The sequence below is a fragment of the Callorhinus ursinus genome, unplaced genomic scaffold (assembly GCF_003265705.2).
Source record: "Callorhinus ursinus isolate GAN/ISIS: 27379988/994484 unplaced genomic scaffold, GSC_fseal_2.0 scaffold40, whole genome shotgun sequence".
In the NCBI taxonomy this organism is placed as follows: domain Eukaryota; kingdom Metazoa; phylum Chordata; class Mammalia; order Carnivora; family Otariidae; genus Callorhinus; species Callorhinus ursinus.
Window position 1 is genome coordinate 11,194,848 of NW_027397102.1, and position 16,885 is coordinate 11,211,732.

Here is a 16,885-nt window from a genome sequence, read left to right on the forward strand (position 1 = left end):
GAATCACAGAGTCCAGGGTAAGGAATGATTCATATCAACATTTTATCTGTGTTTATAACTATAAAGAGGTGCTAAAAGTTACAAGGGAAAGTGATTTTATTTTGAGAAATAATAATAACTAACATTTATTAAGTCTTTACTATGTGCCAGACACTGTGCTATAAATTCTACATAAATATTAAATGAGGTAATGCTTTCTTAAAACCACTACATAATATTGCCTCCGCAGATGACCTTTATATTTGTCTTTGAGCTACTTTGGAATTACACTCTCCCTAACTGCATTATTTTGGAGTTTAGTTAGGCTAGGATTTGAAACAGTAAGAATTTGATTTTATTAGTGTGAAACTATGCAAAATATGTCTGAATTTTGGTAATAAATTTTAATCAGCTAGAGAAAAGGTAAGAGTATTAGACTTGAAGAAGGGGTTTTTTGGCAAAAAATATGTCAAGATGGAAAAGCAGGAAGCAAAATATCACTCCTTTGTGTGTATATTTCTTCTCAGTTTTGTACAGTCCACAGTTTACATTAACATTTGAGTAATACTCAATAAAAACCAAAACCCAGTTGGTTTCAAAATTTGGAGGGAGAGGACAGACGGAAGTCAGATTCTCATATACTATTAAGTCTTTTACAGGACTATGCTTAACAATAAGTTGAAATTTCCAAACCATAAACTGTGATGTGTTAGTTAGAAATATTTTCTATTACTAAATCTCAGGTCCTCGGAGCTCCTCAGCATTATTGGAACTGTTTTAATGTATGTTGTGACATATCTTTTAGAGTTGGCTCAAATCTATGTTCTCATTGCTTTGAAAAGGCCAAGATAAGGAGCCTCCAAAGAAAACATGAATATTTTGGGTGGGAATAATGGTAGTTCTAATGGATGGAGGTTTTCTCTGTGACAAATATTGAATTGATAGGATACTTGAGATAAAAGTATACCCATAACTACTCATCTGCCTGATGAATGAGAGCTGTCTTAAATGTCAATCTTAGATAATAGCTTTAGTTTTTCACATATAAACGGGGCAGGAATACAAGCTATGCTGAAGAATAGTTGTTCCCAGTTGTATCCCACATGTATACAACATGTGATATTTCTCCAAAAAATTGCAAAAATCATTAAAGATTCTTTAGCATACATCAATCAAGTACCTTCAATCAGATCATTATTTGACTACAGTAATGGCGGGCAGTCTAACTTTTTGTGTCTGATTTCATGTAAAAAAAAAAAAAAACCTTTGATTAGAATTTCTGCACAAATCCAAGGCAAGGCAACAATAGTTAGGAGTGAAACCAGAGGCAACTTAGTGTTTATTTTTCAGAAAATCTGTAGAAAGAAAGTACCTTATAAGGGGAAACCATGGGCCTCACCTTACTCCTGCCTTGGAATTTTTTGTCCTGGTTCCAGTTTGGGGTTTTGTTTATTATTTATAGTCTATGATATTCCAGGAGTGGAATTTTCTTGCTAGCATCTACATTATATAAATTTTGATTTTCAAAAATGATACTTTTGACCATATTTACAAAGTTCAGTGGTAGTGATTATAGAGCCCCTGCAGATAGTAGACATATAATGGATTTCAGCCGAGCCATCTATATTTTCTTGCCTGGTGCCTCTCAAGCTCAATGACACACATTTGTGAGAATGCTGCTCAGAAGTAGGGATAGTTTGTGATCAAGGCATAAATCACAATGCAGTAGTACAGGGTACTGGCTTAATTAAATTTATTTCCAATGGGTAACTGGCTTAAGTGTGTACATTTTTCACTTATTTAGAAGGGTTGCTTAGCAGATTATAAAGTGCTTTAAATGTCATGTTATATAAAAGTGGTTATGCATAAGTGTCTAACCCTCCAAAAGGTCATGAACACCTTAAGTAACAAGATCTGCTGTGTTTAGACCTTACTGAGTAGTAACTTTTTGCTACATGATAATGGAAAACGTCAATATGAATAAAGGTTGCAATGTATAGATTATTATCCTGCAAAGCTCATAATGATATAATGACATTTATAGATAAATAATGTTACTGCTTCATTAATTTTTCTTTGACTTGGGACATTTAATAGCTGTCAGACTAATTGAAGCCATAGTTAATCCTGGTGAAATTAAAAGTATTTTAGGTACATCATTTAGCTAATAAGGTAAAAAACATAATTGGTCTCTTCCTATGTTGGACCACAAGAAGAAACACTAGAAGGATAAAAAGTGTCAAAATTTTAGGTTCTGAAAATACTCACTTCTATTTTAATCTCCATAGATATTTTAATAAGGAAATTTGCATTATAGAGTTTTCAATAAATGTTAACACTGAATTGAATGTATTATACAACAATCACAGTTCTAAATGAAGACTTTACTCATAACAGCAGTTCTGTACTTGAAATAAAAGCCTAATTTAATTTTCTGTGTGAGTAAACACAGGCAGCAAAATGTTGCGATGAGAAAGAATGGAAATTGAAGCCAAAATTAGAGCTCCCACTTCAAAGTTGGAGGTTAAGTATATTGCTTACCTCAACTTCAACTGTAAAATATAGGTAATTTAGTACCTATTTTATAAAATCACTGGAGAGATCACATTTTTTGGCAAATTGCCAAACCATCATACAAATTAATGGTTTTATTTAACTTAAGGCAAATGGACAATTGGCTATTGGAATAGCAATAGAAGTAGAAGACACTTGTAAATTTTCTACAAAACTCTCAAGCTGCCTGAGAGTAGAGACACTGTCTTTATATCTTTTTTTAATTCCACCATCTAGCATAGTACCTGAATATAGTAGATGCTATGTAAACCCTTGTTGCAAGTAAATAGTAAGAAAGTTGTTTGTAATAAAGGATGAAATTGGTGCTAAATATTAAGGATGATAGATGGAAAAGCAGTAGCTGGAAGAGGTGCTTTAACAAAGCACACTGAACATGGACTTTAGTGAAACCTAATCAAGGTTGTCCTTGCTCCTTTTTGGTGTGTGTGTGTACATTTTGACATTATTTTATAAAATAAGATGATTTCTTCACTCCCAACAAAGTGAAAAAAAAGTAGGTGGTTTGGATTATCATTTTATAATGAATACAGGTGATTGAATTTATAACATTTTGTGAAAGCTTACATTATTCTTTCTGACTAAAAAATAAAATGTTTAATATTTTCCTATAATACAAGTGACTATCAAGAATTCATGAAGCTTTTTGTCACAGACAATGGAAACTTTGTCACTAATCAGGTTTCCCCGCCCCTCTTTTTTTCCCTATTGTTTCAAGGAAGCTCAGAGTGATGTTTTCCGCCCAATTTTACTAATGACATAGAACTCTGTGGCCTGCATGTCTCTGTACTCTCTTTTCCTTCTGGTTGTATTGCTCCATTATATTTACACTGTCCCTGACATCTTTTTCTATTATATTACCTCTTATTTTTCTCTTAAGCTACTTGAAATTCTTTTTTTCCCTTTTTGTAATGAAGTAGGATATATACCAAAGAAATTAATTTTAAATGAATGTGTATTTTTAATACATAAATTCTCAGTAACATCTTTGTTGCTATCTTTTTCTCCTTTCCATTTCTCTGTCATTTCTATATCCTGACATTCTTTAGTATATAATTTATTCAAGAAATGGAACCACATCTTTATGTAAGGTAAGCCATTGGAGGAACTTATTACACATACGCAGTAACTCTTTTAATGTAATTTATCTTATATTCTAACTTTCCTTTCTTAAACCAAAGGCTAAAATCTATACCCCCAAGCCACATGCAGGACTTAAAAGATCTCAGTGGCATTATTCTTTTCATTCATTTAGCACATGTTTATTGAAAATTTACTAAGCACTGTCTTAAGTTACACTTTTAAGTGCTACTGGAAAATATCCATAAGATACTATCTTCTATTTCAAAGGCTTTATGGTCTTTTAGAAGAGCTAAGATATGTACCTAAACAACTTTAATGTAGGGAATAGATTGACCAATTAGTAAGGGCTATAAAAAGAGTCACAGATCAAATACTAAGGGAGATATAAGAAGGAAACCTAACTTTCAGCTATATGAGGGAGGTTATACATAGGAAGAATCTTCAGACTATGACAACTGATTAGGTTTGGAGTGGCAAAGGAGACGGAAAGTAAAAATAACGTTAAATTCTAACCCTTGTGATTAGAGTAGTGGAAATAATAATATAAATAGGGGACATAGAATGAAAAACTCTTATGGAGTCATTTGGAGGTGACTGTGGAATAACCAAGTAGAAATGTCAACTAGTCCATTAAAATGATGAATTAAAGCTGAGGAAGAAAGTTTTGGGAATTGTCCATGTAAAGATAATCATGTGCAGGTATCCATATAAATGTTGCAGAAGTTAAGATTTTATATCCTATAGTCAAGGGAGAGGGGATAGAGAAAGGAGAAGGAAACCATGGATGGGTCCTTGGGGAAGATCACTTGATGAAAGAATGAAGAGGAGCCTAAGAACAAGCATTAGAAGCAGCAATACAGTATAATGGGAGGAAAAAAATATTAAGAATAGAATGGATCAACAATGTCACATGTTGTAGAACTGGAATAAGATAAGAACAAAGAAAAGGAAATGGAATTTGCAACATGGAGGTCAATAAAAGCAATTTTAGGAGTATGTTGAAACTAGAATCTGTTTTTCAAAGTGTTAAGGAATGTGTGGGTACTGAGAAAATGGCCATAGTGAGCATGCTTTCCTCCTTCAGGAATTTTGCAGGTTGAAGGGAATGAAAATATAAGTCAGCAGAATAGTAGGGTTACTTAAGGGAGTCACTTTAAAAACAAGGTTAAATTCTTAATTCTTGAAAATCAAAAGAATCAGAAGTTTGCTGAAAATGCAGAGAAAATTTTCAGTGAAGTGGGGCATTGAAGGAGTTTTCATAGTGAACTCTAATTGTGGTCCCTGGACCAATACTATTAGGACAATTAGGGAACTTGGAAATGCAAATAATCCAGACCCAACAATTGTTATTTAAACAAGCCCTCCAATTGATTCTGGTACACAATAAAATTTAAGTTTCACTGGCCATTCTCAGTAGAAGGTAAAACCACCCACAGAGAGGGAGAAAACGTCAGTGGAACCCAGAATATGAGGAGGGAAGGAAAGATAAGAATTAGATATTGATGACTGTGGTAGTAAGCCAATTAGAACGAATTAAAAGGAATGTCTAGCTACAGAGGGGGTCCAACAAGATAGAGACAATCTTTTCTAGACTAAATTGGCCTAGCTTGTGGGACTTTCTCTAGCTCACAAAGAAGTCAAAATCTAGGGGCAGAGAAAGTGAATGGTAGCCTACCCAAAGTAAGGGATTAGCAAAATGACGACAGTAATCAGAGAAAACAACACAAATTTTAAGGGTTTCTAGCAAAAGCATTGTTAAATTGGATAACAGTGGAGTCCAGCCTGGCTTGGAACTGAGGGCTGAAGAGCTTGATGAGGGTGAAGTTCAGTAGAAATGAAGGAGTAGGAGATTAAGTAAGAAAGTGATGATAAGAAAAACAGACATTAAACAGTTTCAAGTGATGAGGTTCAAGAAGTAGCCAAAGTCTGTGAGGGCTGAAGATGTAGTGGAAACGAAGGAATTGAGGATGATAAAGAACCATGAGGACAGAGTGTGGGGAATATCACTGATATGAATGATGAAGTTCTCTTAGATGAGTCCAGGGCAGAAGTCAGTGGGAAGTGGAGAGAAGATTGTAAACCTACCAATGAAACAGTCAAAATATGGGGAGAGTAACTAGGTCAATAGATAGTGACAATTCAAGCCAAAACATGCTATATGTGGTTTGCAGGGTTTTAGAGAGAGGAGATGGTTGATCAAAAACAAAAACAAAAACAAAAACAAAAGCAAAACCATCTGAGTGTATAAAATTGTGTTGAGAAAAGAATTAGCAATGGATATATAAAAAACAAAACAAAAATGAAAAAATTAGGGAATTATTAACACCAGCAAAAAAATAGTTGTATTAATAAAAGAAACAAAATAGTACACAAATTGGTTCAGCAGTAAATAATATTTTCATAGCATTAATAATATAAACACTGAATACTGGTTTAGCCAAAAAATGGGGATTTAACTATATTGGGATGATGGAAGGGATGGAAACAGATGGATGGGAGATTCATAGAACTAAAACCTTATGTACTTGGAATTATCAACAGATAATATTCAACATTGATACATCAAGAAATAGCATAAGAATTTGCATACTATTTAGCTGTATGGAGGTAAATTCCAGAAGAAAAAGCTGAGTTGAAAATAGGTGCTTCTGGGGAATGGATGTGCATGAAAAGGATTGGGATAATGAATTACTAAAATATGCCTTTTAGTACTATTTGAATGTTTAAGCTATATACATGCATTACTTTGATTTAAAAGAATAAAAACTGTTTTTTGAAAGTAACAATTCTTGTTTGCCACAAAACAGAGTTTAAAAAGACACCAGTGCAGGAAGTAGCAGGAGACAGATAAGGGTGGAGTTTGGAAAAGATGGACCCAGAACAGATATGGATTAAATTTTTGGAAGGGATAAGCATGGGATAGAGGTTTGCACAAAATAATTCCTCATTTTCAACAATGGGGATGAAGAAGGCAAGAAATATGAAGAGGTACTTTAACCACATTTTAATGAGAGAGGAAGCAGACAGAACTGCTGAGTTTATTAAGCGAACCAGACCAGAGATCCCATCATTAGTGAATGACTTATGTTAAATAAAATTTGTAGTAAGTTTCCTGTATACTTGCCAGAAAAAGCACCTGACACTAAGATCTGTGCTGTCTTGATGTTGACAAAAATTTAATTTTCAAATGATGAGAGAAAAGCATCACAAGTTGGAGTATTTTCATTTGCAATAACACTATCCAAGTGAACAGGACTATTGCTTTTACAACTTCCCATGACTCAAAAAGATTTCTTGGCAGCTTCAAGCCAAGTGGAAAAGAGTTGCACATATAACATACATAGTTTAGTTTTTCTTATAAACACCACCTGTATGACAACTTGTAAAATGAGTTCAGCTGAGCTTTTCCTTGTCATTAGCATATGTATCTGTTTCTTGCTAATGTCAGGGAAATGACCACAATGCATTATTCTTAATGTCCCCAGGGAAGGAAATGTGATTGCCAAAAAAAAAAAAAAAATGTAATTGCTGATGTTTTGAATTTGAAGCCGAAATGATGATGTTTCATGGAAAACATACCTAAATTAGTTTTATAAAAATATTTTGAAGCCAGGTTTTCGGATACTTGATTTTTAAAAATATTTTAATGACTTTTGCTTGGTGGAAAGAATTTTAAAGATGATTTAGTTTCATTTAAAAATATCATTACATGAGCACTGGGTGTTATATGTAAGTGATGAATCACGAAATTCTACTCCTGAAACTAATACTACACTATATGTTAACTATCTGAATTTAAATAAAAACTTGAAACAAACAAAAATCATCTTAAAAATGTAAAAAAATTAAAAAACAAAAATATCATCACAATGGGAACCAATTTCTTCTATTGATGTTTTGAAGGATTTGGAGCCTGGGGTTGGAAAACAAAGAAGGCACAGAATCGAACATTTATTTGAGCATCTACTATGTACTTGGCTCTAAGCAGAGTACTTTACATATTTTATTTATTTAACACAATAGATGGGGAAACTGAGGTTCAGTTAAGTCAATTACTTCAGTCTAGTTAGGTCAGTTACCTAAGATCATGCAACTCAGCAGAATCAGCTTTTATAAACCGAAATAATTGAACTGAAAGTCTATGCTCTTTCTTTTTAAAGATTTTATTTATTTATTTGAGAGAGAGAGAATGAGAGATAGAGAGCACGAGAGGGAAGAGGGTCAGAGGGAGAAGCAGACTCCCTGCTGAGCAGGGAGCCCAATGCGGGACCCGATCCCGGGACTCCAGGATCATGACCTGAGTCGAAGGCAGTCGCTTAACCAACTGAGCCACCCAGGCGCCCTTAATTGACTGTGCCACCCAGGTGCCCCTCACCTTATGTTTTGTTTTTGTTTTTTTTTTACATATTCACCTCCATGTTTATTGCAGTATTACTTACAATAACAAAGATACAGAAATAAGCTAAGTGTCCACCGATGGATGAATGGACAAGGAAGATGTGGTACATACACACAATGACACATTATTCAGCCATAAAAAGAGAAAGACATCTTGGCATTTGCAACAACACAGATGGACCTTGAGGGCAAAATGCTGGTTGAAGTAAGTCAGAGTAAGGCAAATACCATATGATCCCATTCATATATGGAATCTAAAATAACAAAACCCAAAAAGCCAAGTTCATAGAGTGAAGAGATTGGTGGAGATGTAGGGGTGAAGGTGAGTGAAATAGGTGAAAGGGTCAAAAAGTACAGACTTTCAATCATAAAATAAATGAGTCACGGGATGTAATATACAGCATGGTGACTACAGTTAATACTATATTACATATGTGCAAGTTGATAAGAGAATAGATCTTAAAAATTCTCATCGCTAGAAAGAATTTAAGCAAACTATGGAAAGTGACAGATGTTAATGAGACTTACTGTAGTGATTATTTCACAATATATATAACTATCAAATTGTTATGTTACACACCTGAAATATAATGTTATATGTCAATTATACCCCAATTTAAAAATCTACAATGGGCACTGTGCTTTTTTCCCTTCAATTTATTTTAATTAATTAATTAACTTTAAGTTTTTATTTATATTCTAGTTAGTTAACATATAGCATACATATAGCGTATTGGTTTCAGGAGTAGAACTTAGTATATAACTTAATATATATAAAGCTTACATATAACACCCAGTGTTCATCAAAACTTGTGCTCTTCTTTATACCCATCATCCCCTTAGCCCATCCCCCACCCACCTCCCCTCCAGCAACCCTCAGTTTGTTCTCTATAGTTAACAGTCTTTTATGGTTTGCCTCCCTCTCTCTTTTTACCCCTTCCCATATGTTCATCTGTTTTGTTTCTTAAATTCCACAATGAGTGAAATCATATCACATTTTTCTTTCTTTGACTTACCTTGCCTAAGATAATAAACTCTAGTTCTATCCATGTCACCAAAAATGGCAAGATCTCATTCTTCATATATATTATATATATGTATATAATATATATATGTATATATAAACCACATCCCCCCTATCCACCCATCAGTCAATGGATGTCTGAGCTCTTTCCATAATTTGGCTATTGTTGATAATGCTGTCATAGACATCAGGGGGCATGTGCCCCTTCAAATCAGTATTTTGGTATCCTTTAGGTAAATACCTAGCAGTGCAATTGCTGGGTCATAGGGTAGCTCTATTTTTCACCTTTAGAGGAAACTCCAAACTGTTTTCTAGAGTGGCTGCAGCAGTTTGCATTCCCATCAACAGTGTAAGAGGGTTCCCCTTTCTCCAGATCCTCACCAACATCTGTTGTTTCCTGTGTTGTTAATTTTAGCTGTTCTGACGGGTGTGAAGTGGTATTTCATTGTGGTTTTGATTTATATTTCCCTGATGATGAATGATGTTGAGCATCTTTTCATGTCTCTTAATCAACTGGATGTCTTTGGAAAAATGTCTGTTCATGTCTTATGCCCATTTTTTTAAATTGGATTATTTGTTTTTTGGGTGTTGTGTTATATCAGTTCTTTATAGATTTTGGATACTAACCCTTTATCAGATATGTCACTTGCAAATATTTTCTCCCATTCTGTAGGTTGCCTTTTAGTTTGTTGATTCTTTCCTTCACTGTGCAGAAGTTTTTCATCTTGACGAAATCCCAATAGTTAATTTTTGTTTTTGTTTCCCTTACCTCAGGAGATGCGTCTACTAAGAAGTTGCTTCGCCCGATGTCAGAGAGGTTGCTGCCTGTGTTCTCCTCTAGGGTTTTGATGGTTTCCTGTCTCACAGTTAAGCCTTTCATCCATTTTGAATTTATTGTTGTTTATGGTGTAAGAAAGTGGTCCAGTTTCATTCTTCTGCATGTTGCTGTCCAGGTTTCCCAACACCATATGTTGAACATACTGTCTTTCTTCCATTGGATATTCTTCCCTGCTTTGTCAAAGATTAGTTGACCATACAGTTGTGGGTTCATTTCTGGGTTTTCTATTCTGTTCCATTGATTTATGTGTTTTTGTGCCAGTACCATACTGTCTTGATGATTACAGTTTGCAATAGTGTTTGAAGTCCGAAATTGTGATGCTTTCAGTGTTGCTTTTCTTTTTCATTGCTTTGCCTATTCAGAGTCTTTTGTGATTCCATAAAACGTTTAGGATTAGTTGCTCTAGCTGTGTGAAAAATGCTGTTGGTATTTTGATAGGGAATGCATTAAATGTGTAGATTGCTTTTGGCAGTGTATAGATATTTTAACAATATTTGTTCTTCCAATCCATGCGCATAGAATGTTTTTCCTTTTTTTGTGTCATCTTCAAGTTATTTCATAACTGTTCTAAATTTTTCAGAGTACAGATCTTTTACCTTTTTGGTTAGGTTTATTTGTTTTAACCTTATTATGCTACCTCCAAATTACAATTTAACTCCAAAAATAAACTAAAAATGGGCCAACCTTTAGTTTTAAGAGAGCCTGACTTATATCTGCTCCATAGCTCTTTAAAGAGACTTTTCCCCCCATGTGGAAGAGACATTTAAATACCAAGGAGTATTTAAATACTCAGTATTTAGATGCTCAGTTGGTTAAGCATCTGCCTTGGGTTCAGGTCATGATCCCAGAATCTTAGGATTGAGTCTTTCCTCAGGCTCCCTGGCCCACAGGAGTCTGCTTTTCCCTCTGCCACTCCTCTCACTTGGTCTCTCAATCTCTCTCTCTCTCTCTCTCTCAGATAAATAACTAAAATCTTAAAAAAAATAATATCAAAGAGTCTAGTTGGGAGAGCTCATTTTCTTCCCTCTTTTATGTATGGGATCTGCACAACCAGATTACCCCATCCTCAGTCTGACCAGGAGTGAATCCTATGTAATCCATATAAGTGGAATTACTAGCTCTACACTTCCTAGGGCACTATCCTGTTTTCAGCAGAAAACCCACAAAAATTTAATCTATACAAAAACATTCCAATATTTAACAAAGCTACATCAGAATGTCAAACTGAAGCATAAATATAAAATAAAAAGTAACATATTAGTTATTCAACTCTTCCCATTTTCAAAATATACAATATCTAGTCCGGTCAAATATACTATTAGTTGTACTAAGCTAGTGAAAGAATATCATAGCATCACCATTGCCACTGGACAAGATTCTTAATCCTGTGATATTATTTCCATTTCTAATTGCCCTTCATTCCATTCTTACTGTTATTATTCTAGCTTAAGTTTTACACTTGAAATAGCTTCTAAGAATCTCTGAAAATATTCTCTGTGGATTTTTTTTATGTTGTAGACTTTATAGTTTATAAAGCACTTTCAACATATGTTTTTATTTAGATTTTATATCAACTCTGTGAGGTAGACATTAGTACCTAAATTTTATGGATGAGGATGTTTCTGAGAGATTTAGTATTAATTAAAAATACACAGCTTGAAAGGTAGAGAACCTGGGACTGGAACCCAGTTCTTCTTTCTCTGAAGCTGGCCCACTTTCTGTTATATCACCAGTACCTCTCCTCTGGCAGGCTCTTAGTCCAGTGCTCTATTTATGTTTACACTATTGATAAAGGACTCCCCACATCTCTCTGTCTTGGCTTTTCCACATGCTAGCTGTGCAAACTTTTGCAAGTAAATTATGAGTGATAAATCTCTATTTTATGATGAGGAAACAGGAGCAAAGATTTAGACTAAACTGTATGAAATCATTGCTATTTGACCAACATTGACCTACAAAAATGACAATTTCAAATGATTTAACTTAAAATATTTTTAATCATTATTACCAATCCATTTAATGTAAGAAGTTCAACACCATCTGTACCATGTTTTAGAGTAATCCAGATGACAATATTCCCATACATGAAATTTAAAGAAAATATAATTTTAGTTTTTTAGGGTGAAAAAATATGGATTTTAAATCTTTTATGGTTATTTTTTACCAATATGGCCAAAGTACATATTTCAAAGTTTCAGTCCTTAGAAATAATCTCATGCATGTTTACTATAAAACAATCAAAATTCTTATGTGTGCAGGCTCCTTCTTTATTTTTTGTTATTCTTTTCCTTCTATCTTTCAGTAAGAGCTGCTTATGAAAGAGGTCAATTTGAGCAAGTTATTCCTTACTGGGAAAAAAGACCTGAAAAAATACAAATGATGATTGATTCCTCACTGTTTCAGTTATTGCTGTTAGTTTTACCAAGATACAAGAAAATATTTTTTCCTTTAACACTTGTATAACAGTTGTTTCCAAAATTCCAGTCTTCAGAATATAAGTTAGTCACTGATGATTGTATCTCAAGGGATTTCTCCTTAGCAACCAAGTTTTAGTTTCTATTTTGTTGATGTAATATACAATAAAATGTATGCATTTTCTGACTTGCATTAATATAGCATATTTTAATGGAATACATATAGGAAGTAATTGCCAGTTTGTGAAATGTGACCATTTTAATCCTTAGCTAATATCTTTTCCAATTCATTGTCCATTTAAATACCATGCCTCATGAAAATATTTAATGTTGCACAACCATTGAACCCTTTTAGAACTGAGGATCAGCTAGAAATTAGGTATTCATTGTCAGTTTATGACTTCCCTCATAGATTTAATGCATTAATAGACCTGAATTATTTTGTCTTCTGACAGGAAATAGAAAATTTTGTTTTAAAAATGCCATAAACAAAACACAAATACCTCAATATTTTGTTGAAAATTCAATGTGGGTGCCTATACAGTGGTGTGAGAAGGGTTTAAGAGTGTTATTTTTTCAGTTTTATAAGGAATCAGCCAATTGATCTTACCTGATCATGTATAGGGCTTGATTCCCCATGGCACAGTTCGTTTCCAGTGTTTGTAGAAATTGATTCACTTCCTGTGATGGTTTGGATTTGTTGGCTAGAATGGGACTGCTGACAGTGTGGAGAGTGGATGATCTGGGGCTGTTGGACAATGTGATGATGGCACTGGACCTGTGGATAGCATTCCTAAAACACACATAAATGTCAAAATAGCCTGTGAAAATAAAAATTACTAATTGAGAAAAGCCCAATGAATGCATTTTTAAAAATTCATTGTGTTCTTTCACAAGGTAATTTAATCCCTAAGATTTGTAGTTTTAATATATGATATATTATTTTTTTTCAAATTATTTCATTGGGAGAAATTGTATTGAATTCTATTTTTGTTTGATCAGGTGGCTGTGACCATCCAAATACTTACCTAAATTGGCCAGAGAATTGCATGTTCTGATTAAATTAATATTCCAGTTATACTTAACACTAAAACTATAATGAATATTAATATTAATTACCCTTTGATGATTCAACAAGCACTTCAGCATCTAACTTTATAATAATACTATCATGCTGAAGATGTAGATGGATATAAAAATGGAAAATAATATAAAGCAGTGATTTTCAATATCAGGAAGCATATTAGAATCACAGTGGGGGCAGACAAAATTCTTATGCTTATGAAAATCAAGCACAAATTAAAAGATTGGAAAACAGTACCTAAAGCTTCAGATCCAGAAAACAGGGATTCTAACTGATTCTACCACTTACTCTGTGATCTTGGGGGACTATGCAATCTTTATGAGCCTCAGATTACTCATTTTCAAAAATGGAGATAATATGTGTCTCTTTGGGTTGTTATGAGGAGTAAATAAACTAATGTTTATAAAGTGCCTAGTACAAAGTAAGTGGGTAATAAACATTTATTATTATCATATTATTTCATTATCATTGTCATCATAAACTTAATCATCATCCACCCCACTAATTTTGCAGGTGGAAAAAAAAACCTTGAGGTCCAGAGAAGTAAGATGTTTTACTCATAATGACATGATTAATTCTTGGAAAAATTGAGATTGGAATTCATGATTTCTAGCTCAGAGTTCTTTCAGAACATAAGGCTGAATTTTTATTGTCCTCAAAATAGTCTGGAACTTGTTGTTTTTAAACTAAATCTTTACTATCTGCTTATTTATTTGTCATGGCTTTTTTTTTCTGATAACATATAGGGCACAGAGTAAGGAAGGATATCAGGTTGTTTCAGTTTTGAGGATTTCAGATATACTTCAATTTCCTATATTATTTTGTTATTATTCTGCTTGGATAAAAAGCATCTGAAAGCCAGTTTTCAAAGAAAAAACACTCTCTATTTTGAATCAGAATGCTACATTCATGCACATACATTTAGCTTTGGAAGTATAAATTCAATGCTCTATTTCCTTTTGACAGTGGAAAGTTGACCTGCATTAATAAAGTAAAACACTTCAAATTTTATATTTTTTTTAATGTGGAACAATTTTCAAATTATATATATTAAATGAAAAAAGCAAGATGCATAAGAAGGAATATACTATGCTTCCTTTGGTATAACATTTTTAAAAATATACATATGTGTATATTTACAAATATACACAACTTCTTTTAAATGCATAGAGCAAAAATCTTTTAAGGGTGACTGCCCCTGGGAAGAGGAACTGAGAGACAAGAGGGTTAGGATAGAGAGGCTCTTTTTTTTTTACCACTGTATATATTTTTATTCTCCTTTTATATTCTTTTTGTACTTTTTATGCTTTGGAATTTTTAATATGTATACAAATTATCTTTTTAAGTATAAAAAATTATTTTGAAAGAAAGAAAAATACATAAAGAAACATATTTTACAAATAAAAACTATCTTGGTAGTAATTGATAATAAAGGTCATAGAATCTGTTCTTAGAATCATTTTCTCCAGGGTCTTTTCAAATATGACTCACTTTATATGCTAGCACTAAGGTCTCTACAGTTTAGAAGTCAAGACTGTGTACTATCAGCCACTTATGTACAAATTGTAGGGGTTAATGTATTTCTGTTCTTTTATGTTACAAAATACCTTCATACACTGGATTAGAATAAAGTCAGAGTGACAGGCTGAGAAAACCTTCACCCAGCAGGGAACTTGTACACTACTGAAATAGAATTCCTCCTTAAAAAAAAATTAATGTGTTCTTTAAAAGGCAAGTTAGGAAACACTTTGGAGGACATATCAATATAGGACAATAAACAAAACAAAACTCATTTCTCAATCATCTTCCTTTATTAATATATCAGTTGACTCTTGAATAGAATGCTGACAGTCTCTCCATCTGGGGAGTCTTGTGGTTTCCTTGAGCCTTTCTGGCCTCTGAATCACTCATTAGTATCACTGAAGTCTTAGCAGATTTTCAGCTTCAATTCTCACACCTGACTACTAAAATTATTGTTCTAAAGCATGCTATTCATACATTACTCATACTTTTGAAGTGTACCACAAGCTGGATTTTTAATGTACAAAAGATCAAACATTTATGATTTTTCATATATTTTGTCATCTTTGATAGAGAAAAAGTATGTACAGAGTACAGTTCATATGAACTACATAATTATCTTGCAACTGGCACCAACTTACCACCTTTTAATGACAAAGATCTCTTTTTTAGGCAGGTCTTATCTCCTAAGAGCTAGTCCTATTTGAACTAGTCTCATGTAACAACCATTTCATCCAGACTCTAGCTTTATCGAGCTTGTCTTACTGCATCTCTATCACTGAGGAAACTCAATTAGGTCAAGGCAGTTGTAGTTTGTTCCATATGCATGGTTCCTTTTACCTTGGGTAATCTCTCATGGCAGTACCCAAACTCCCAAAACATTTAAGTCACTAATAAAAAAAGTGGATGTAAAAAGGTAAATATTCAAATTAATAGTAAGTAACTGTAGTGTTCTTTTAAAGGAGTTCTTCAATTGTTCCATATGTATAGCAATAATAATGTACAGGATATTCAGTCTTTTCCTCTAGGAATGAAGATTTAGAAAAGTATCCTTTTGAGACAAGAAATTAGAAGAGCATGATATGATGTGTCTCAAACATTTCTTTAAAATGTGTCAAACATTGTTTTGTCAGTCCAGTTGGATAAAGGACAGATGTTATAATTTGATAGCTTGAGGAAAATGCCCCTTGAAGAACTGACATATTTGATAAAATTTTTCTATTTGGTATCATAATATCCAGAAATATTCTATTGTTCTTCTGAAAGATATGTGTTCAATACATACCAAACTCTCTAATATATCCAACTTTCTAAGCAGACCAGAGTCTTAAAGGTTTGGATTTTTATAATTCTGAGAGTTTATAATTTCAGATATACTTCAATTTCCTATATTATTTTGTTCTTATTCTACTTGGATAAAAAGCATCTGAAAGCCACTTTTCAAAGAAAAAACATTCTCTATTTTGAATCAGAATGCTACATTCATGCACATACATTTAGCTTTGGGAGTATAAATTCAATGCTCTATTTCTTTTTGACAGTGGAAAGTAATTAGATAGCTTGAGGAAAATGCCCCTTTTTATTTTATTTTATTTTATTTTTAATGGGCATCAAATAAGTAATAATGTATTAGTTCCTATGAATCTGATAACAACTGCCCATAAATGTTCATAAAAGTAAGACGTGTTCTCATGCCAAGAAAATTAAAAAGAATTTAGTATATTTTAATGTTTCACTTGTATATGAGAAAAATGATTTTGTGATAAAAATTCATTTGATATTATTTAACTGCTTTTATTTAATATAGGTTAAATTGTGTCCCCCCAACAAAAAGCATATGTTAGAGTCCTAATCCTTAGTACCTCAGAATGTGACCTTGTTTAGAAACAGGGGCTGCTCCTTCTTTTTTTTTTTTTCTTGAAACAAGGCCTTTATAGAAGTAAGAAGTTAAAATGAGGTCATTAGGATGAGTC

At 33.1% G+C, this 16,885-nt stretch overlaps 1 protein-coding gene across 4 annotated transcripts in view; it reads right to left on the minus strand.

The window, feature by feature from the left end:
* POF1B (POF1B actin binding protein) overlaps nucleotides 1-16,885 on the minus strand; it is a 104,892-nt gene that overhangs the window by 58,938 nt on the left and 29,069 nt on the right. For all 4 annotated transcript variants that reach the window (XM_073880881.1, XM_073880880.1, XM_025848654.2 and 1 more), the window contains one exon: nucleotides 12,918-13,100. In XM_073880881.1, coding sequence (XP_073736982.1) covers nucleotides 12,918-13,100 — 183 coding nt within the window. The remainder of the gene's footprint in view (nucleotides 1-12,917; nucleotides 13,101-16,885) is intronic.